The sequence below is a fragment of the Xiphophorus couchianus genome, chromosome 20 (genome assembly GCF_001444195.1).
Source record: "Xiphophorus couchianus chromosome 20, X_couchianus-1.0, whole genome shotgun sequence".
In the NCBI taxonomy this organism is placed as follows: Eukaryota; Metazoa; Chordata; class Actinopteri; order Cyprinodontiformes; family Poeciliidae; genus Xiphophorus; species Xiphophorus couchianus.
This window is the reverse complement of record NC_040247.1, coordinates 25,400,105-25,420,942: the sequence shown is the minus strand read 5'-3', so window position 1 is coordinate 25,420,942 and position 20,838 is coordinate 25,400,105. Positions and strand designations below refer to the sequence as shown.

The following is a 20,838-nucleotide window of genomic DNA, read 5'->3' as shown; positions in this document are numbered from 1 at the left end:
TGTTTTTCTTGTCATTATGCTGGAAAGTATGGGTTTCAAAAAACCCACAATCAATCCCATAGATTGGTAGACATAAAAAAAAAAATTGCAAAAGATTTATGTGTCTCTTAGAAATATAAATAAAATAGTAGGTCTTCAAAAATGACACCAAGTTTTCTACATGAGATACTTTTTCAAAAATTATGATTATTTCCCAAAATGTTATGTAACATTTGCGGCTCTGAACAAGTTTTATTTAGGCTGTAAAGGGTTTTAGACGGCACCCTGGCCTACACAGTTTACACCAACGTTCTAGATACATTAAAACATTTTTATATTCTTTTCTAATTTTTCTACAAATTTTTAGAGATTTGTTTAACTTGCTAATAATTGATAGGTTTTCTTTTTAAGGGAAATAAATCAGTCATTGAGTCTGGCCATGTGATTTGCTCGCAACATGCGCGTATTCTATTGGCTCTTGTGCAACAAGGCGTGAGCAGCGCGTGACGTCAGACCTCACGAGCGCAGCTTGTTTTGGAGGAAGTGAAGAAGAGAGCTCCGTTCAGCTAGCAGCTAGCCGCTTAGCCTGACAGGAAAAGTGAGTGCCTAAATCGCCCGTCACATTTAGTCATTTTACTCCGACATTGACAGTATTGATTTTATCGTGCGGACTTAGTGGAGAGCCTAACTTTCGGACAGCTGTCGTCGCTCTAAACGTGTTTTGTGTCACATTTTGTCGGCGCTGTTAGCCGTCCTGCGCGTTAAGCTAGGTCTTCCATCACAGGCGAAACAAAAAGTCCACCTTTGATTTCTTGGGAAAAAAAATAATTAAAAATCGTCTTTTAATCTGACGGCTCGTCGCCCAGGTTGGTTTGTAGTGACTCAATCTGTTTATTACTGACAATATATCATTGCTGTAGTTTTCTAATGATCATAAATATTAACATTCCCCTCCTTTAGCCAGCGGTATGTTACCTAATTGTTTACTAGATGGTTTTTGTCGTGTTGTAAAACCGACCATGAAATAGTTTCAAGCAGATTTCTTTACATATGTGTGATAGAGCCGGTTAGAAGCTTTTATGGTGTTTCTTTTTCTGCTCATTTGCTTCCCTTACCGTGTAGCTTTGTCTGTTGTTTACAGTGGCAACTATCTGAAAGTGTGTTGCAAGTCTTACATTCCCGCGTTTATAACCTTTAGATACACGGTGAGGTGGATCAGCATAAGAAAAACGCATTGAACCAAACAGGTCAGTTGTGAATGATGCCGGTTGTAACCCATTATGTTCCAGTCAACAGCGCTTGTTGTGCTAACGCAGCCTGCCAAGTCATGGTTCCTTCGGTCGTGTGTTTAAAGCCATGTGATCAGTTCCTGACACTGTGTCATGGGGTTCAGATTATGCGAGCTGCAAAGATAGCAGTGTGCTAGTTTTGCCTTCTGGCTGTGCGCGGGCAACTTTTAGTACATCAAAGTTTAGGACACTGGTTGTTGGGAATCCGTGACTCCTCTGGGCTTGTTATCTGACTGCGTCACCTGATAGCAGTGATAGCTTTAACCCCACTGTAATAATAGAGTAATGGAGTTTGGACTTTGAGAATTACAGCTTTATGGGGAGGTTATTATTGCGCAACAGGGCTAGACTGAAGTCAGAAGTCTTCTGTAATGTCTTCCTGAGGCTCTGCTACCAAAGCAGCCCCTCTGCCATGATTGGAGGATTTTACTATAAAAGTTAGGTGTATTGTAAGTTGGGGAGGTTATGGATTACATTTAAAATGAAACATTAAACGCAGCTTTAATGGTTGCATTTGATTTACCGGACTTATTAAAACAAATCATCTTGCTCTAGGGGCGTTCTAATTTTAGTGATACAAAATTTTTTACATATTTTACAGTATTGTTTGGCATGAGCCGCTGTGTTTGTCTAAGTGGATGTGATTACAGTTCTGTCTGAACCTGTCAATGTCAGACAGTCAGAGATCAGAATAAGCACGTTTTATCAAATAAATAAATAGGAAAAAGAGAAATGCATGCTTTGATAAGTATGGATTATCTTGTAATTTGTACTTTTTCTGGTTGATTCAAAACTACTATTATTTTTTATGGTTTATGTTAGGAGAGATATATGAATCTGCAGGTGAAATCTCAAAGAAAACCATCTGATACATGAATCTTTGGCTGGGAAAGACCTGATCTCAGTGCATTTCTTATTACAATATATCAGTGTTATTACATTAAAATGCTGAAAAATTTCACTTAAAATTTGAGTTGCTTTGTGTTCCTGTTGTTTCACGTACTATTCATCATCAGGTGTTTTTTTTAGAAAGCTACAGGTATGAAATAGTTTGTGTCTGTGCTATTTGTCAAAAGTGTCCAACACACAATCAGAATAACCATCAACATCGTATTGTAATTATTTATACCTTTTTTTTTTTATTACTAAAGGTTTCCAGTTATCATAACTGGAAAACAACAGTACTGCAATAAATGAGGATTTGTTGTACTTTTTAGAGATGTCAGTTTCTGTTTTTTATTTTTATTTATTTTTTGGTCTAACCTGCTGATTCAGAGCTTAGTTTTTTCTAAGGACTAAACACAGAAAGAAATCAGCTTTGAATTTTTTTGACAGAGTTCATTTTGATTACAACACAAAGTGGAAGAACAGTTTACTAAATGAATCCCATTAATGCACCTTGGTATCTGTTCTTAACTTTAATCTAACATTAAAGTCTCTTGCGGTTGTTTTTCCTGGAGTAGAGCTGAAGAGGTCTGAGACAGATACTTCATTGTTCAAGGACCAGAGTCTTGTAGAGCTACGCATTGTTTTAGGTTTCACTTGTAGTTTTTTTTTCTTGCTTTTGGTGGGGAAACCTTTGCTCTCTGTGTCTGTATGAACCTTGATATATTATCATGGGTTGTTTCAGTGTTTCCAGTTAATGCTTTCTTTGTATTTCCAGTCCAGTCTGTTGCTCGGATATTTTTAGCATCATGTTAGTAATACGGCTAAAGTGTGTGTGTTTACTTACATTTGTATTTCCAGAAATTTTTTTAAAGAGGTACAGTGTTTGGCCCAAATCCAAACGCTGACGGCCTGTGTTCAAGTTTGGGCAGCACAGTATATGACGATTGCGTAATATTACTGTTCAAGATCTTTATTTGACAAGTTATTTTTTTAAACGACCAGAAAATTTGAAGCCCGTCCGTCATTTGACAAGTTATAATTAACACCCCTGATTGGTGCACATGGGCAGACATTATAGGCTTTAAGCAAAGAGTTCATCACAGAGGCAACTAAAATCAATTAATAAAAAATCCTTTCTGAATATCATCTCATGGACGCTGAGCTAAATGCGTCCTTCTGACCGGGAGCTGACAGCGTGTTGAAGAGTTATGGACCGGACGCTTTGGAGCGTCTGGTTCAGAAGACCAAACCTTTGGTAGAAATGGCGCGTTTAATTCAAGTCTCCATTACAGACCAGAGAAAACTAAAGAGAATGCAATGTTGTGTTAATCCATTTATATTCTAAACAGAGGAGCAGGCAGTTTATCTTGAGGGAATAAATAAAGACGCAGAAATTAATTAGACTGTAACATGAACAGTACGCTTTATAACCAATGCGGACGCGGCTCTGCCGCTGCGAAGAATTAAACTTAACTCACTCTGTGGTTTTAAGAAATGGAGCAGGAAGACATGACCCTCCTACACCCAGAAGTAGATCGGCGCTCAGAAGGGCAGCAGATGTAACATCTGTGTTTCGGGGAGGCGAAACCACGCTAAACAATCCTCATAAAAGCGCACGCCCGGACCACGCACAGGGAAAAAAAAGAAAAAAAATATCAAACAGTTCAATTGATCGGTTTGGATCAGACAGATCCAACTGACTGATGAACTAGTGCAGATTTCTCTGCAGATGCGACCAGGAGGAATTTGTGAGGCTGTGCGTTCAGACCCCAGCGGGTGAAGTGCTGGTAATTTAAGTGGAGTCATTTAATTTAATTTAATATAAGGTATTGGGGCCACAGTCAGTGATCTTTGTCACTACAAAGAAAAAGTTACCGTAGATGCGTTCATCTGCTTTATGTGTGGTGGGATCTGGATTCACGGTTCAACTAGGTGAATATTAACTAAACCACATGGCTAAACAGCCTAATGTTAATATGATTGTAATTTGACGGGTAAAAATAGTACATGACCAATTTCTTTTTTATGCTGTCGGTCAAAATGTCGGAGAACAAAAAAGTCTAGCGCGACCTCTGTGGTACATACGCACACACGCCATCCTCCACTACAGTTAATGCTCACTTTTGGAGTAATGCAGCAGTCTATGGCTTGGTTTACTGAATTTAATGAAATGTTGAAAATCTTTGTTATTAACATCCAACTGTCTCTCAATCCATCCCAAGATCAAAAATGAACTAACTTTGGAGTAAGACTGAAAAGTCAAAACTTTGTCAAGGAGAACATGTAGGAACTCCAATTACTTCTCTTGTTTTTATTTTTCCTCTAATTTTTTTTGTCTTCGCAGCTGTGAAATCATGACATCAAGGAAGAAAGTTCTACTCAAAGTCATCATCCTTGGAGACTCTGGGTAAGTAGTTGTTGCAGATTTACGTTGGTTCTAAAAACGACTCTCCTAGCGACTGAAAATGGTTTCAGCAATCCTAGCATTATGGTGACTTTTCTTTTCCTAATGTTTTTAATATGGGCTTCATATTTGTTTTGTTGTAGAGTTGGGAAGACCTCACTAATGAACCAGTATGTGAATAAGAAGTTCAGCAACCAGTACAAAGCCACGATTGGCGCCGATTTCCTGACGAAAGAAGTCATGGTGGATGACAGACTTGTCACAATGCAGGTATTGAAGAGGACTTCTGACTCTCTACATCTGTTTGGTGCATACAAGCTTTAAGAAACCGTAACTGTTCTCCCTTTCAGATTTGGGACACAGCGGGTCAGGAGAGGTTCCAGTCTTTGGGTGTAGCTTTCTACCGTGGAGCAGACTGCTGTGTGCTGGTGTTCGATGTGACCGCACCCAACACCTTCAAGACCCTAGACAGCTGGAGAGACGAGTTCTTGATCCAGGCCAGCCCACGAGACCCAGAGAATTTCCCTTTTGTGGTGCTGGGCAACAAGATTGACCTGGAGAACAGACAGGTTAAATGATGTTTTCACTATAGAAATATTTCTAGGCTACAATATTTGATTAAAATTAGTTACTTAAAAGTGCATTGGGGTATGTTGGAAAAGTACATGACAGGAGGAACATCTCTCAAAGATTTGTAGCCTTTAATTGGCACAGAAAGATTTCCAAATCCAGCATGTTCCAAGATCGGACAGAGAAAGTTCTGCTGTTATGAGTTCAGGCTTCATTGTAGCTGCTATAATCTCTTCTGGGTCTGTTTGCTTTGTTACCAATTGTTCCAAACATTCCCTAGCCAGCAGCCCCTGCTCCAGGCAAGTTTAGCAGGGTGGGGCAACGCATGAATCTACGTAGCAATAATAACATTACTCAAGTAAAAGAAAAAGATACAGTGAAGTAAAGCTACTTTTATAAGTACCTTTTTTTCAAAGAAAGTTACTCAAGTGAATGTAACCAACATCGGTATACAGCTTAACGAGCTGTATTGGTATTAGCTAGTCATCTTTTAGCTAACATTACCTGTATCCAACAGCATTACTCAACTCAGTCGGTATTAGTTTGGGGGGGAAAATTGTGCAAAGTTCTTTGAGTTTTACTGGTTTGCTGCCATGATTCTAAAACACACCTGCGTAGCTCTGCACAGCAGCAGTAGCAGGTCTTCTTTGCTGCTGCACAGGTGTAAACCCAACACGAGCGTCTTAGCGCACATGTTGACGGAGAGGGTATTTATGAACCCTAAATGAATAAAAAAATTTCTTTCAGTAGCCCTGTCCACAGCGAGGAGTATTGTACAGTACAGGACTCCTGTACAATACAGGGGCCACAGGAGTCCGCACATCCTTAAAAAGTCTTAAAGTCATGTATCTAAAATTAAGGACTTAAAATGTCTTGAAAACATTACAAAAAATAAGTTAACCTAATCACAGGTCTTAAATTTTGACTTGACATTTAAGGCCTGACTATTAAAAATTGGTAGACAGTATTAACTATTTAACCTTGTATATTTGTATCATTTTTTTTGTCTAGCTGTACTTTTCAGTTAGCTTCTTTATTGCTCTCTGTGACTCGAGGTGGTTGAGGCTAACGGTAACTCATGGCTAATATGCCCTTGCTATCTAGCTAGCTTTTTTTGTGAGTATCAAGGGTAACGTGCAACTCTATCGTCAGTTGGGTAGACAACATTTCTGCGAAGATATTTGTCTTAAATTCCATTCATAATGGTTTTAAAGTCTTAAATTTGAGTTGGTGGAACCTGCAGAAACCCTGATTGTAGCTCGTGTGGCCTGGTGTGGTACGTTCACTGATCACATAAAGATCAGATTTTTGGCGTTCCAATAGATCAATCACCAGCCTCTTTTTTTTTTTTAGACAATAATATTGTCTCCTGTTTTCAGGTACCAACCAAACGGGCACAGATTTGGTGTCAGAGCAAGAACAACATCCCGTATTTTGAAACCAGCGCCAAGGAGGCAATCAACGTCGAGCAGGCTTTCCAGACTATCGCACGCAACGCTCTTAAACAGGTATCAGGACCGTGACTGTGATTTTGAAGCATCAGCTTTTTGTTGTTGTTGAAGTTTAGTTAATGTTCCCTCCACTCGCTCTGGCTCTGATCTCAGGAAACCGAAGTGGAGTTGTACAACGAGTTCCCCGAGCCAATAAAGCTGGACAGGAACGAGCGAGCCAAGCCTTCAGCAGAGACCTGCAGCTGCTGAGGCCTCTGAGGATCATCAGGGGCTCGTCATCGCCTGCATCACCCTGTCTTGCCTTGTCTATTTATCCCCTGCCCCGTGGCCCCACTGTGTTACGCCCTGACGTCCAACATACAAGCAGCGTCCCCGCTCATAAGAGTATATTACTACACACAAACATGCTGCACCCACCTCCTTATATAAATATATATATACAAAATACATTTTCTATAAAATAGTCTTTTAGTCCAAAGAACACTTTAAGGAAAAAAGTTAGGTGTTTATTTGTTTGAAGCTTGTTTCCTCCCCAGTCTTTGCCCCTCTTACTCGTCCTTGGTGGTTTGGGGCTGAATTTCCTTCCGTTTCACGTATTTCCTGCTTTCACTCCCAGTGTGCTCCCAACTGCTTGTATTTTGATACTTAAAGTGGGAAATCAAAGCATTACTTCTGTATGTATTTTGAGTTTCTGAGTTGGACAAATATTGTTTGTTTTTTTTAATAATCAAAATGTCTGTAATTGTGGTGGTTATTTTCTCTCAGTCCACCACTGCTGCACGAACAGAGGAAACACTGCTGCTCCGTATTTTCCCTAATACTTGTTACGGTGGCATGTACAGCCTGGACCGCATAAAAGAAATCTCCCTACTTCAGCAGGGCTTTTGTGTGAAACTAAACAGGTGAATTAGATGAAAATAATGGTGGCTGACTTTTAAAAAATTTGCATATAATTGAGAATTAAAGGGGGCGGGAGGGGTCAATCTGACAAATATGTACAGTTATTTTCCATCACAACCATGCTGTCATACCCAGTAGCTTAAATTTATGGAGACGACTCATTTCGAGCCACACAATAAAGGTGATTGTAGCTTAGGTTGGGACTTTTGGTCTAAGCGTTGCTCCTCTGTTGGGAAAATGAAGGTTCATCTTGTAATCTTGTACCGTTCTCACACCATTTGACATGGGAACCAGCTGCATCAATACAGCATGTCAGATAAACCGGGAGGAGATCTTTTTTTTTTTTTTTCTGAAATAACTCCTATTATTAAATATGTTTCTTTTACAAGACTTTGTGTATAATTGCGAATTTCTCAATCATGATTTAGGGAAGGCAAAGAAAGCTGTTGTAAATCTCCATATCCGACTGCCAACTCGCCTGTGGTGGCAAACAGTTTAAGTGCTTCTCATCTTATTTTAACTGATTGGATCTTTAACTGTTGGTTTGTACTATACTGAGAGCTAGAAATTCATCGTAGAGTCTAAAATAGCACACATACTGTAACTCTGACTCTTAAAAAGAAACATGGAAGTCTTTGGCATTCATCATTATTATAATATGGTAATGCACAACATCTACATTGTTTCAAAATGTCTTTGCGTTTCAAGTAATATGGATAATAAAAAATCTTGACTTAAGCGTAAAGAGTTCTTGGTATTTATTATTAAATCCTGGGCAATCAAAAAACATAAATGGCATCAACATAAGAAATGTACAAACATTTTCATCTACAAAAATTAAGACTGAAATGATTTCTTAACAGTACGCAGCTACATTTCTTGTGTTTATTTTGTTCTCGGTTTCTTATTGGCTCCCTGAAGCCACAGCTGCAGTCCTCCAGCGGGCTTGCATCGACTCTTAGCCTCGCTGTCTTTCTCTCCTTTGGTCTCTTTCGCTTCGGGCTCCTTCCTTTTAGCCGGGCTGCCGCTCGACAGCCAGCTCATCATCACCTTACTGCTAGCTGTGGCTTTGATCGCCTGAAAGACCAAGAGGCAAATCAGTCTGATGGGGAAAAGAAGTTCTCGAAATTCAAATTTCTCTAGATGTTTTACAAGATATAAAAAGTGTTTTGGTGCAAACATGTCAGCCAGGAAAGATGGTCTATGTACTTCTTTTTTTTGGTGAGACCAAAAAGAAGTGTCACACTACTTTGTTGGTTCGCGCTCCCTGTGGTATTGTTTCAAAACCTTTCTGCAAATGTCACAGGATTTATTCCCATCCAGTGTTGCATTAATTTCACTCCAAGCTCTTGTTTTGCATGAATTATTGCACCAAAGAGGCGTGGCTTGGATGGAAAAAGTGCATGACAGACGAAGATTGCTCCAATAACGCCCTTCAGTTTGTCTGCACTCTTGGGTCTGATCAGCCGTCTCCCCATGATTATGTTGGCTAAAACATCGTCTTTCAATTTTAAAAATACTTTTATCTAACAGGTCTTAGGTGATATTAAAACTGCAAAAATAAGCACATGTATATACTGGAATATGTTGCTCATCCATATAATACATATGTTTCACTTTGAATTGAATAACAGATGAATTCACTTTTTAATAATAGTTTCATTTACTGAGATGCACTTGTCTGACTGTATGGCTGTTATTGAAAGACAGTCACTTGTTGGTATTGCTACCTTTTTGCGGTCGAGATCCACCGGTTGGAGGCACTCTGGGGAGTTGTTGCGTGAGTTGTTGACAAAAGACGAGACGGGATGAAAAGTCAAAACGTCCTTGGACTGAAGCAGCTTGATGGCGTCCAGAGATCTCACCTCCCCAAAATCGAGCCATCTTCTCACTTCGTCTTCTCCATCCAGGATGGCTGGCATCCTAACAAAAAAATAAATAAAACACGTAGTTGTTTAAATTTTATTATCCGGGTAATACAATTAAAATTTCCATTAATATATAGTTTTTTCTTAATGAATTGATTAGAATATGTAAAAAAAAAAGTCATTACTAACATCGGCCGATACCGATGTTGATGCCAATATGTCATGCGTCTCTAACAATAAGTGATTTTGGTTACCGAATTTTCAACATATCTGTAAAATCAAAAAATAAATCGTCTTGTGTAAAAAAACAATGATGTATAGTGATGGGAATAGAAAGGTCCGGGTCCCTGATCCGGTATAAAATCCAATCAGAGAGCGTGCACCTTTAAATATGATGACGAAGAAAACTCAACTCCTTATCTGTCATTTGAAAGCTTATACCAATACCAAAGATCCCACAGGTTTAGATAATAGCAACTTATCAAGCATTAATTAATATATGATTTGATTCTTTAAAGTACATTTCTAACTATATTTTTAAACTTAAGTTTGTTTTAAGTGAAAACACTGCTGTGTACAGAAAACAAGTATCTTACTTCTTTTATAGAAATCCAAATCTTCCATTTTTTTTTAAATAAAATGGAGAAGACTCTGAAACCCAAATAATTTTCTATCCACTATTCTATCATTTTTGTTCCTCAAAACACTAAACAAAACATTTTGTTTACGTTTCAAGACAGTGTAGGAACCTTTCTTTTTGTTGCATACAAAAAAAGAGAAAAACTGCAGCCACTACTAACCTGTCGTGAATGCTTTGGAGATTCGGGGAAGCGTTCACAGTGATAACGCTGTAGGAGTAAAGAGCTTCTCCACCGCCTGGTGGTGTCCAGCAGTCAAACACTCCGGCCATCGTCAGCAACCTCCACCCGCTCCACTCAGCTTCACTTTCCTTTCAAATTACATTTTGTTTCCAAAATGAAAACCCATCTGCCTCACACTATGGTTTCCAACGATTTCTGCAATTTTGTTCTAGATAGATAAATAATTTGAAGTACTCTTATTCCAACAGAAGATAATGCAAACCTCTGCCAGGTCATGCGAGATTTCCCCTCTCTCTGACATGACTGTATTGCGAGTTGAAGACGTGACGTCCTGCTGCTGGTCCTCTTTCCGCTCCTGGCTCGGGCCATTTTTCTGAGGAAAGTAGATGAAGAAAGGCTGCTTCTCCTTGTCCACCCTCCGCCACTCGTAAAATCCATCAGCCATGATGACGCAGCGCTGTCCCTTCAGCAGGGGGTCCTTTGAAAAGAGGTCAGGGTGGCAAGCTTAAAACGGAAGGACGACAAAACACAGAAAAGGATGACTTCCACTGAAGTGCACACCTTGTAGGACTTTTTCTCAAGAATGTTTTCGCTGCGGCAGTTGCTGGTGCTGTACTGCATCTTGCTGGGGTCACTCTCCTTGAACCAGGCGGGTATGAGACCCCAACGCATTGAGGCCAAAACACATTCATCCACAGGAGCAGCCTAGGGAGGACATAAATCAGCACCTCTTAGTAGGACAGCCCTCACCATCGGGACGGCTTAGCATACTCAAAGCATATATTATTATTATTGTTCAGATCTAAATGCAATTGAGAGATGAAAGAAATGTCTGGACAGATACTGACAGAGCTTGAGCTAATTTGAAAAGAGGAATGCTTATAAAAATACATACATATATCTCTAGATGTATTCAACTCAAGTGAGTTGAATGCATGTCACTTTTTTAGTTCAACGTTTATTTATTTTTTTCTTCACATTTTTCAATTATCCACCACTTTGTGATGGTGTACCACATAAAATATAAATAAAACACAACAAAGTACTCAAAAATCCAAAGGACAGTAATATTTCTGGACACATTATATCTAAAACTAAAACTTTCAAGCAAACGTTCCTTCAGATGCACTACTTATTCAAATATGCTTTGGGAAAAAAGCTCAGAAGCTACTTATATACAACTTGATTAAAATTTTTACAGAATTTGCAAACAATAAATTATCACAAAACGCAGTCTATTCAACTTTTTTTTAAAACTCAAATAAAGTGAGGTAAAAAGCGCAGGCTCGGAATCATTTAAAGGTGGGAACCAAAAGTTATCTGACTCGGTACCGTTCAGCTGAGGGAAACAATGGGCCAGCTTGTTAGAAAAAGTCCGTGTAACGTTTAGCGCAAGTGCAAACGCTACACGAATATCCACTTTCACTAAAGCTGAAGTCACCTTGTCGAAATGTCTCTGCGACACCAGAACCGGACTCATGGACTGGGGACTCTTGTTGTAGGAGGGTCTGTATTTGTCCGCGTCTCCGTCCCTCCAGCGGGGCTGTCTCCGCTGTCCGCCCCGGTTTCTGTACGAGCAGGCTCGGCTCACCTCGTCCGGAGCTAGGGTGCACGCAGTTCTTCCACACATCTCAGAAAGCTAAAGCTGGCTTTGCTTCTTAGCTAAATTAGCCAAATTTAAAAAAAACGAGTGACTTTTTTTAAACAAAAGGTCTTTCTCGCGGCCTATTAAGACCCTTTAAAAAAACTTATCAGTTTTTCAGTACTGACGTATAATGATAAATGTCAAACTCAATTTGCTGGGAGTTACTGTGTGTTTAGAAATAGTGCGCGGATTTATCTGGGCAGGACACTGAAGCTGTCAGAGCACTCTCCCCGCCCCGGATCCAATATGGCGGCTGTAAGCCACATCAGGGTTTCGTAAACCCTCCGCTTCTGGTTGCTATGGGAATTTATGAGCCTACCGTACAGCACTATAACCGGCCGTAACCTATGGAGGTCCTTCATATATATGACGACTTCGGGACAATTACCATCGAATGACGCTTAAATTGTGCACTTTGAAGAAAAACTGCTGCAATAAATAATATTAATATATAAAAATATTAAATATAAATATAATATCCGAAACCATTTATGATGTCAGATTACAATATGTGGCTTCTTCTGCTAACTCCCACAATATATTTATATATTATAATATAATATATATTATATAATATAATTATAATGTATATTATATAGCATATTATATACACAATTATAATTTGTATATAATTTACCAGTAATTATCTGGTATCTTGTTTAGGGTTAGGGTTAGGGTTAGTGAGGGAGTTGGGTAATATTAACAGTGTATTAAACAAATCAAAACTCATAATTGAATATATTTCTTTTATTTTTATTATAATAAAAGCAGTAAATAATATAGAAACCTGAAAAATATATGATTTGAACCCATAAAAAAATATTTAAAAAATATGACAAAAAAATGTTTTTACACCAAAATTGTTTTTTGTCATTATACTTTTAATCAAATCCCTTCACCAGTGCTTTAACACCACAACGGGGGAATTATCAATACAGATATAAGCATTTATAAACTGTAAATCAATTATATACACTCATGATTTTCATAAAGCGGAGTAGAAAGTTTTATGAAATCCAATGCGAGTACTGAATGTATAAAATGCTTCTGTATTAATAAATTAATAAAAAATAAACTTTTTAGTAATATTGTAAATTAGTGATCGCACCTGAATACGAAAAATGTATTTTATATGTGTAAATTAATAGGTAGAATGAATTAATACGTGTTAATATTTCTGTGTATACATGTAGGATGAAATAAATAGTATTAGGAATAAACAGGCATTCGCTTCCTTCACTCTTTTTTCCAACAGAAAATGGCCGGATTTTGTTATTTTACTTATATTTATATATTTCTATGATTGTTTTAAAAACCTCATTTATTTGCTTTCTATTAATATTTCGTCTAATCAGAAAGAATGAATTCCGTTTAATGATTTAAGGCTTTTCTTTACTTTTTAAACAATGGACAGCTCCTCGTCGCCATGTCTAGAGAGTAACTGTAAAGGAGGTTGCCATAGTAACGTTAAACAAGTTAACACCGGCGCATCGGGGATTCCTGTGGTGAAACTCGGTACAAGGTTAATAGAGCAGGTGAGAGGAACATCTATGAACTAATAAGTGTTTGATAAACAAACCGCTCCACGGCAGCTGGAGTTTGTAGCAGTTTTTACAGAAGAAGTTTAGAAGCGGCTCAGCATGTGGTCTGTTTTAACAGACAATTTAAGGAAGCCCTGACGGTTTCATAGCTTATGTAAAAAAAAAAAAGAATAAATACATAACAAAAGTCTCGTAAACACATTGGTAATTAGGTTTGCTTTCTTTTTATTACGGTAGCTCAATGAAAGTTTCATACACTTGAAATATGTTGAGTGGGGCCAAGCCAAGCTGTCCCCCAACAAAGCAGTTTAAAACGTACAAATATGTGTTATTGTGTTTGCGGAAACGTTTTATCTTCACGTGGTTGCTCACCTTTATGCCGTCTGTTTCAGTTCCAAAGCTGCGAGACAGTGGGAACTAATGAAACACATGAAATGGTTTCCCTGGGGAAGAAGGCCACCGACTCTGCCAAGGCTGTAATCCTGAGCCTAGAGAAACTGCAGGATGGCAGGGAGTACAGTTTACCGTGTCCATGCAGTAAGTGAACAACCTAAATGTCGAGCGAGCAAAAAAATGATCGCCATTTAATCTTTTTTGTGACTGATATTCAGAATGCAAAACTCTGAGAAATAAAAATATATTTTTTTTTATTACATTGTTCACATTCTGACCGCAGTGTTTTCATGTATTTAAAAGGGATTTAATAAATCAATGCAAAAATAAGGCATCAATGTGAAGTGGAAGAAAAACGATGCGTGGATTTCAGCAAATTTCGAAGAAAGAAAATGCCAAAAAAATAAATAAGTAAATAAAAGATCTAAATCCAGTTGGGCATGTACAAAACTCAAGTGTTCAGTGGTTAGTGTGCACCAAAAGACTTACTGTAGTAATAAGGTTCACACTCAGAGGCCCTGAATCCAAATGTATGCTGCACTTTTCAGATTTTATTCCTGAAAAAAAACAAAACAAAGTCAAACACCATTCACCTTAAAATGATAAATTACTTTGTTCTGGTGTGTATTACTACAAGAACCTTTTTCAACTCGAAACATTAGATTTTAAATTACTTGGTTTTTACACCTCCAATCAACAGATTATGGATCAACAGTTCTGAATTAATAATATGGTCCTGAGCAGGACATGGAGTCAAATGTTTGAACGTAGAAGCTGTGAATTACTAATTCATCTTTTTTTTTTTTTTGCTCCAAGCCTTAGGTCTTCAGAAATATTATCCAGCATGAACACATTTTCTATCGCCGAAATTACTTATGGAGATTTCTTGCCTTTAACTAGCAAAACTGTTAGTATTTTCTGGCTGGCTTTGCACCGTCAGATCTTTGTCCAAAATTCTACAAAAAAAATAAGTGCGTGTTTGTGTGTCGACAGTTCCTCCTGAGATCAGAGTGGGCTTATCCGATCTCAACCCAAGCAGTGTGAAGTTAGCCAAGAGTTTGGTGGAGAAAGCAGTTAAGGTCAGCCGCGGCTTCTTCGAGACCAAAACTCTCATTGCTCCGAGAAGGGAACCACAACTTTTGATCCCGCTGTTTCAGATGCACAAGATATTCGCCATCCAGGGCCCGTATCCTGTCATCAGGGCAGCTTTGAGGGCCAGGGGCTGGATTGAACAACGCATGCCGCAGCAGGTCCAGCAGCGTCAGAACAGTGACAGCAGATCGAATGATGCGGAAGAAGGTGAGCTGAAAGCATCTGATCGAATCGTCCTTTTGTGGTGAATTGTTGTTTGAAATGTTGGGCCTTCTCCTCAGACAACTCAGAGGAAACTGAAAAAGAAAAGGAGCCAGATAGGCTGCACAGTCTCATGGTAAATGCAGAATTGGTCGCTAAAAGTAGCAAAACTTACCTGAGTGGTTCAACCCATAAAATTATTTTCCTTTTTTTGTTTTTTTAGTCTCGTCTTGTGCGGAACGAGATGGTTTATTTCTACTGGACGAACCGTAGAGACGCAATCTGCACAAACAGCTTGCAGAAAGAGCAGATTGTCAATCATTTTGCTAAGGCAGGCAGTTTCACCACAAAGGTAGATTTACAACACGTTTTTTCTTTCTGTTCTTTTTACTCGAGTACGTTATTTTTGTACTCTTTCCACCTCTGCCCTTCACGCTCACCTTCATCACCAGCCTTTTTACTCCAACAGGCGGGGTTGTGTGTGAACTTAAGGAAACTCCACTGGTTTGACTCGGCTGACCCAGACAGCTTCTTCCCCCGCTGTTACAAACTCGCAGCCCGCGACGAGAAGCACGCTTTCATTGGTCAGATCTGGTTTTGCGTTCGAGCTAACAATCGATTATTCTGACCATGTATTTTCCCATATATCGGTCTAAATTTGTTCACGTAGACTTATCTTTCTGTGGTGTTATCTGCAGAGGACTACAGGCGGACTGCGTGCACCAGTTTACTGAAATACGTTGTGGAAAAGGACCAGCACATTCAGTGGAACGAAATATGTCAGAACTTTCAGGATGTTCAATGTATGATCCGTTGATCGCTGTGAACACTTTTACATTTTGTCACATTACAAACTACAAGCTTCAATGTGTTTTATTGGGATTTTATGCTATACAAGATAGCATATGATAGTGAGTTGGAAGAAAATTAATACGCAGACAACCACCTTTTTATTGCAATTATAGGTGCAAACATTATTGGTTTTATACATTGCCAATTTATGAAATCGAACACGATTATGTGTTGATCTAAACCAATCTAAGGCTGTTTTGAAAACAGTGCAGTCTTCTCCTTCCACCGCAAGATAATGCACAACTTTGTTGTTGATGTTCCACGTACAATCTCAATCATACACAGGTTTGGGTGTTGTAAAGTGACATTTTGAAAAGGCTTAAGGGTTCAGCTCACATTTTGCAAGGCACTGACCTAATCTTCCGCCTGAAGATTCAGTTTCTCCCCCCACATTCAGGGCAGAAGAAACAGAGCAAACTCCACTGTAAACCACTGGTCCCTTCCGAAACGGTTACTACTGCGCTCAAAGTATGCCAGGAATACCTGGAGAGTCTGGAGCACGGAGACATCGACAAAAGCCTGGAAACACCACAGACACTGACACAGGAACAGTGGGAAGGGTTTCTTAACAGTTATTATCTTGTTGCTCAGTGAGTGTTCATCAGGCTTGAGACATTTTATTTATTTATTTTTTTTGTTTGTCGGGGAAAACGTGCCTTTCAGGATCTCTACAGTGCTTTTTTTCCTCCTCTGCTTCCTCCGCAGTGGCAGAGCGCAAATCGAGAGAAGTGGAAATTTCGTTAGCTCCTGCAAGGCCATGCTGCAGAAACTTGAGAAGGTTTGCCCACAGCTGGGCATAGACGGCACACAAAACATCTGGATCATCAAACCCGGAGCAAAGTCCAGGGGCAGAGGTAGGACGCCGGAAACCGTCAGACAGAGCCACATCGTATTTGAAACGTCCCGTCTGATCTGTTGAATTTGTCTTCAAGGTATCAAATGTGAAAAGCGTCTTGATCAGATCCTCAGGCTAGTGAACATGGACTCAACCTTTATCAAGGAGAGCAAGTGGGTGGTGCAAAAGTACATAGAGAAACCCTTTCTGGTCCACGACACCAAGTTTGACGTGCGCCAGTGGTTTCTGGTCACTGACTGGAACCCTCTGACTGTGTGGTTCTACAAAAAGTGCTATTTGCGCTTTTCCACCCAGCCGTACTCATTAGACACACTCGACAGGTAAGACAGTAAATTCAATACTGGGGGAAACAAACTATGCGTCAGTGGTTCATTTTGAAATAGAGAAACAGGAAGTAAAATTCAGAAAACGGTGCGTCTCCTTTGCCCATCACTATTGGAGGGACATTTGGGTTTGCATCTGTGTGTGACCTGAAGCTGTTTCACCAAATGGTATATTTAAGGGTGGGTTATTATCTGTGACATCTGCAGCAGCAAAATTCAAATTGGACTAAAAACAGCTTCTGAAACTTTAACCTAATCACATCTGAACTTTCATGGATTCCACAGGGAGCAGAGAAACCTGCTCATGTGTAGAAAGAGACACATCATCAGAAATCAGAAACAGTGGTGTAGTCAGTTTGTGTTTTCTTTTTGGAATTTCCTTTGAACCTTTCAGTAATAGATCAACACAATGTATCACATAGGAATCACGTTTGAAACTGTATTTCTAACTCAGTAGAAGGTTTTACACGATTCGGCAGATTGTAAGAGAGTCAAATCATTAATCCCCCTGATTTTCTTCAAAATAAAAATCATTGAAGTTCTATAATGTCTCAGACTGTGCATGAATGTAGTCTAAGTAATTATGATTTGTAAGGATTTGTGAATTATTTTAAGAATACAAAGGACACCTTATGCCTTGTTATTCATGTTTATGTCTGAAATGATATAAGTCATTTTCATTGAGTCTAAGAATTAGGCCTAGTCCACATGTAGCCGTATATCTGGGAAAACAGATACACTTTATACCTGTTTTGTGTGGCATTTTGTCCACACAAAAAATATATTTTTTTTTATTACATTGTTCACATTCTGACCGCAGTGTTTTCATGTATTTAAAAGGGATTTAATAAATCAATGCAAAAATAAGGCATCAATGTGAAGTGGAAGAAAAACGATGCGTGGATTTCAGCAAATTTCGAAGAAAGAAAATGCCAAAAAAATAAATAAGTAAATAAAAGATCTAAATCCAGTTGGGCATGTACAAAACTCAAGTGTTCAGTGGTTAGTGTGCACCTGTGTGTGACCTGAAGCTGTCACACACAGCTTCAGGTCACACACTGAAGCTGTCTATAATGTCTCAGACTGTGCATGAATGTAGTCTAAGTAATTATGATTTGTAAGGATTTGTGAATTATTTTAAGAATACAAAGGACACCTTATGCCTTGTTATCCATGTTTATGTCTGAAATGATATAAGTCATTTTCATTGAGTCTAAGAATTAGGCCTAGTCCACATGTAGCCGTATATCTGGGAAAACAGATACACTTTATACCTGTTTTGTGTGGCATTTTGTCCACACAAAAAATATATTTTTTTTTATTACATTGTTCACATTCTGACCGCAGTGTTTTCATGTATTTAAAAGGGATTTAATAAATCAATGCAAAAATAAGGCATCAATGTGAAGTGGAAGAAAAACGATGCGTGGATTTCAGCAAATTTCGAAGAAAGAAAATGCCAAAAAAATAAATAAGTAAATAAAAGATCTAAATCCAGTTGGGCATGTACAAAACTCAAGTGTTCAGTGGTTAGTGTGCACCAAAAGACTTACTGTAGTAATAAGGTTCACACTCAGAGGCCCTGAATCCAAATGTATGCTGCACTTTTCAGATTTTAAACCCGGCTACATTTGTACAAGGCCTTTAGCGGTTTACAAACCCCGGCGTAGCTTTGTGTTCTTGCCACTGTTTGGGTTCATTTTGTCCCGGATCCCTTTTCACCTGATTTCTCTTTTCTTTCTTCAGCTCGGTGCACTTGTGCAATAACTCCATCCAGAAGCACCTGAGGCCCTCTCATCAACGCCATCGCTGCATTCCAGCACACAACATGTGGTTGGATGACCAGTTCAAGGCCTTTCTGGCCAGCCAGGGCAAGGAAGCTCTTTGGGAGACTGTTGTAGTCCCAGGAATGAAGACAGCCGTGATCCAGGCACTGCTGACAGCACAGGATCTGATAGAGTCACGCAAGAACACATTTGAGCTTTATGGCGCTGATTTTATGTTAGGTATGATGCACTTGATTTATGTTTACAGATAACAAGACAGCAAGGTAGCATTTCTCCTGAAACACAAACCTAATTCTGCTCCTTTTGGGAGTTACAAAGTTGTTTTTGTATAAAGAATTAAAGCAGCTTACTCAGCTTTGATGTGTTGATGGGACAATAGCGGTGACGATGGTAAGAGTTCGTCCCGCAGTCGTTGGTCTGTCCGCTTCTGTCATTGTGCCTTGGTAAAGACACTTCTGGTGGTCACAGAGCCCTGTGGCGCCTCACTCCTGTCAGACTCCCCCAGACTACAGTCCAGTAGCTTGCTACTATCAGCGTGTGAGTTGTACAAGTACAGGCCATTTACCATGTCAGTTAAATGGCCCAGCACTAACAGAAAAACTATGGATTCAACACTTGAATGACATACAACTTTTTATGAACTGTACAATGTTGTGAGCTGCACATTGTCCAAAACCCCCTTCCACCCAAAAACAATCCATCATCCTCCTACTACTTCCTGTCATCTTCTTTGTCATTTTTGCCAGTAGTAACATCGGCTGTTGATCACATGACTCTTAAAAGTGCATTGATATGGCTGAAAAATATTGCGTCTTTGTATCGCACCTAGTTTAGCACAATGGTCTGATCCAACAGGTGAGCTACTATAGCTCAAACTGCTGATGAGGTGGTGCACATGTTGACCTCTGTCATCTTAGGACTATATATTACAGCACAACTTTGGAAGTCTAGTAGAATCTCCACAATTCAAGGCTATTTTGGTAGCAGACACAATTTAAAGCATGTGGCCTTAATATTATAGATGTTTTGTATCCAACTATGTTTGCATGCCACACAATGCCTATTAAAATTTACATCCCAATAAACAGTTTTGCTTGTGTTTTGACTAGACTTCAGCCTGCACCCATGGTTAATAGAAATCAACGCTAGCCCCACAATGGCACCCTCAACCTGTGTGACCGCCCAGCTCTGCACTGCTGTGCAGGAGGACACATTACGAGTGGTCCTGGACCGCAGAGTGGACCGTTCCGCAAACACTGGGGACTTTCAGCTCATATATAGGCAGGTAAGATTGAGGTCAAAGCATAATATGCATAATCAGTTCTGTTTGTGTGTGTCAGCGGTCTTCCAGATGTCATTCCTCATCTGCAGGCGGCGGTAGGAGTCCCACTATATATAGGAATCAACCTGGTTGTTGAGGGCATTGCTGTTAAACACTCAAGAAGATTTCAGTGTCTTCTTCCTCCACTGAAATCTTCCCAATTGCCGTCTTCAAAACGGTGTGGTGCAGTCAAAGAAAAGGAGCCTGCACCAGAGAAGGATAAGCCTCTGCCCAAGGTTATTCAAAAGGCACAAGAGAACAAGACCAACAACAGCGAAGCAACACTATCTCCTGCTCTTCCTTCTGAACCATCAATCTCCAGAGTCGCATTTCATCTGCCAGTGACAGTTCTTTCAGTTGATGGAGGCTCTAACTTTGAGCATTTGTCAAAGAAACATGCAGAGGTATCAAAAGTTCTGCCAACAGCAATAGAGAAAAAGCAAGCTTCTTTGCGCATGGTGATGGCCCATCCAAACAGCCCAGTAAAATAGCCAGCAGCCCCACAAGTGCCTAAAATATCTTCCATTAAGGGATTTTATTTCCCTTAAAATAAAATCTGGGATTTGGCATGCATTACGTGTTTTATTTAAATGCTACTAACCTGAATCTCTCCTACAGTGACTAAGCAGGTTACCCACCTCCTAACAGGAAAAATAT

General features: G+C 39.4%; 3 protein-coding genes across 5 annotated transcripts; 2 read left to right on the top strand and 1 right to left on the bottom strand.

Annotated features, from left to right (window-relative positions):
• The first annotated feature begins 428 nt into the window (after positions 1-428).
• rab7a (RAB7a, member RAS oncogene family) lies at positions 429-8,219 on the top strand. Of its 2 annotated transcripts, none has more exons than XM_028002036.1 (6): positions 429-577; positions 4,501-4,563; positions 4,704-4,830; positions 4,911-5,129; positions 6,510-6,638; positions 6,735-8,219. In XM_028002036.1, the coding sequence occupies exons 2-6, from the start codon at positions 4,511-4,513 to the stop codon at positions 6,828-6,830; spliced, it is 624 nt and encodes a 207-aa protein (XP_027857837.1). In that variant the 5' UTR covers positions 429-577; positions 4,501-4,510; the 3' UTR covers positions 6,831-8,219. The 2 variants fall into 2 exon arrangements, with proteins under 2 accessions (XP_027857837.1, XP_027857838.1); XM_028002037.1 differs by lacking the exon at positions 429-577 and adding an exon at positions 827-845.
• Positions 6,181-20,754, top strand: ttll3 (tubulin tyrosine ligase-like family, member 3). 2 transcript variants are annotated; one of them, XM_028002029.1, is made up of 14 exons: positions 13,207-13,350; positions 13,749-13,893; positions 14,743-14,828; positions 14,907-15,048; positions 15,123-15,178; positions 15,266-15,394; positions 15,512-15,626; positions 15,741-15,845; positions 16,292-16,484; positions 16,600-16,748; positions 16,827-17,070; positions 18,820-19,079; positions 19,970-20,145; positions 20,232-20,754. In XM_028002029.1, the coding sequence occupies exons 1-14, from the start codon at positions 13,222-13,224 to the stop codon at positions 20,670-20,672; spliced, it is 2,370 nt and encodes a 789-aa protein (XP_027857830.1). In that variant the 5' UTR covers positions 13,207-13,221; the 3' UTR covers positions 20,673-20,754. The 2 variants fall into 2 exon arrangements, with proteins under 2 accessions (XP_027857831.1, XP_027857830.1); XM_028002030.1 differs by lacking the exons at positions 13,207-13,350; positions 13,749-13,893 and adding an exon at positions 6,181-6,185 and having other exon boundaries at positions 14,754-14,828.
• On the bottom strand, positions 8,353-12,045 carry hmces (5-hydroxymethylcytosine binding, ES cell specific). The gene is made up of 7 exons (XM_028002035.1): positions 11,923-12,045; positions 11,612-11,832; positions 10,732-10,875; positions 10,433-10,648; positions 10,150-10,298; positions 9,212-9,404; positions 8,353-8,558 (listed from the first exon to the last, which is right to left on the bottom strand). Exons 2-7 carry the CDS (start codon positions 11,798-11,800, stop codon positions 8,367-8,369), a joined length of 1,083 nt encoding a protein of 360 aa, XP_027857836.1. The 5' UTR covers positions 11,801-11,832; positions 11,923-12,045; the 3' UTR covers positions 8,353-8,366.
• Positions 20,755-20,838: the final 84 nt, after the last annotated feature.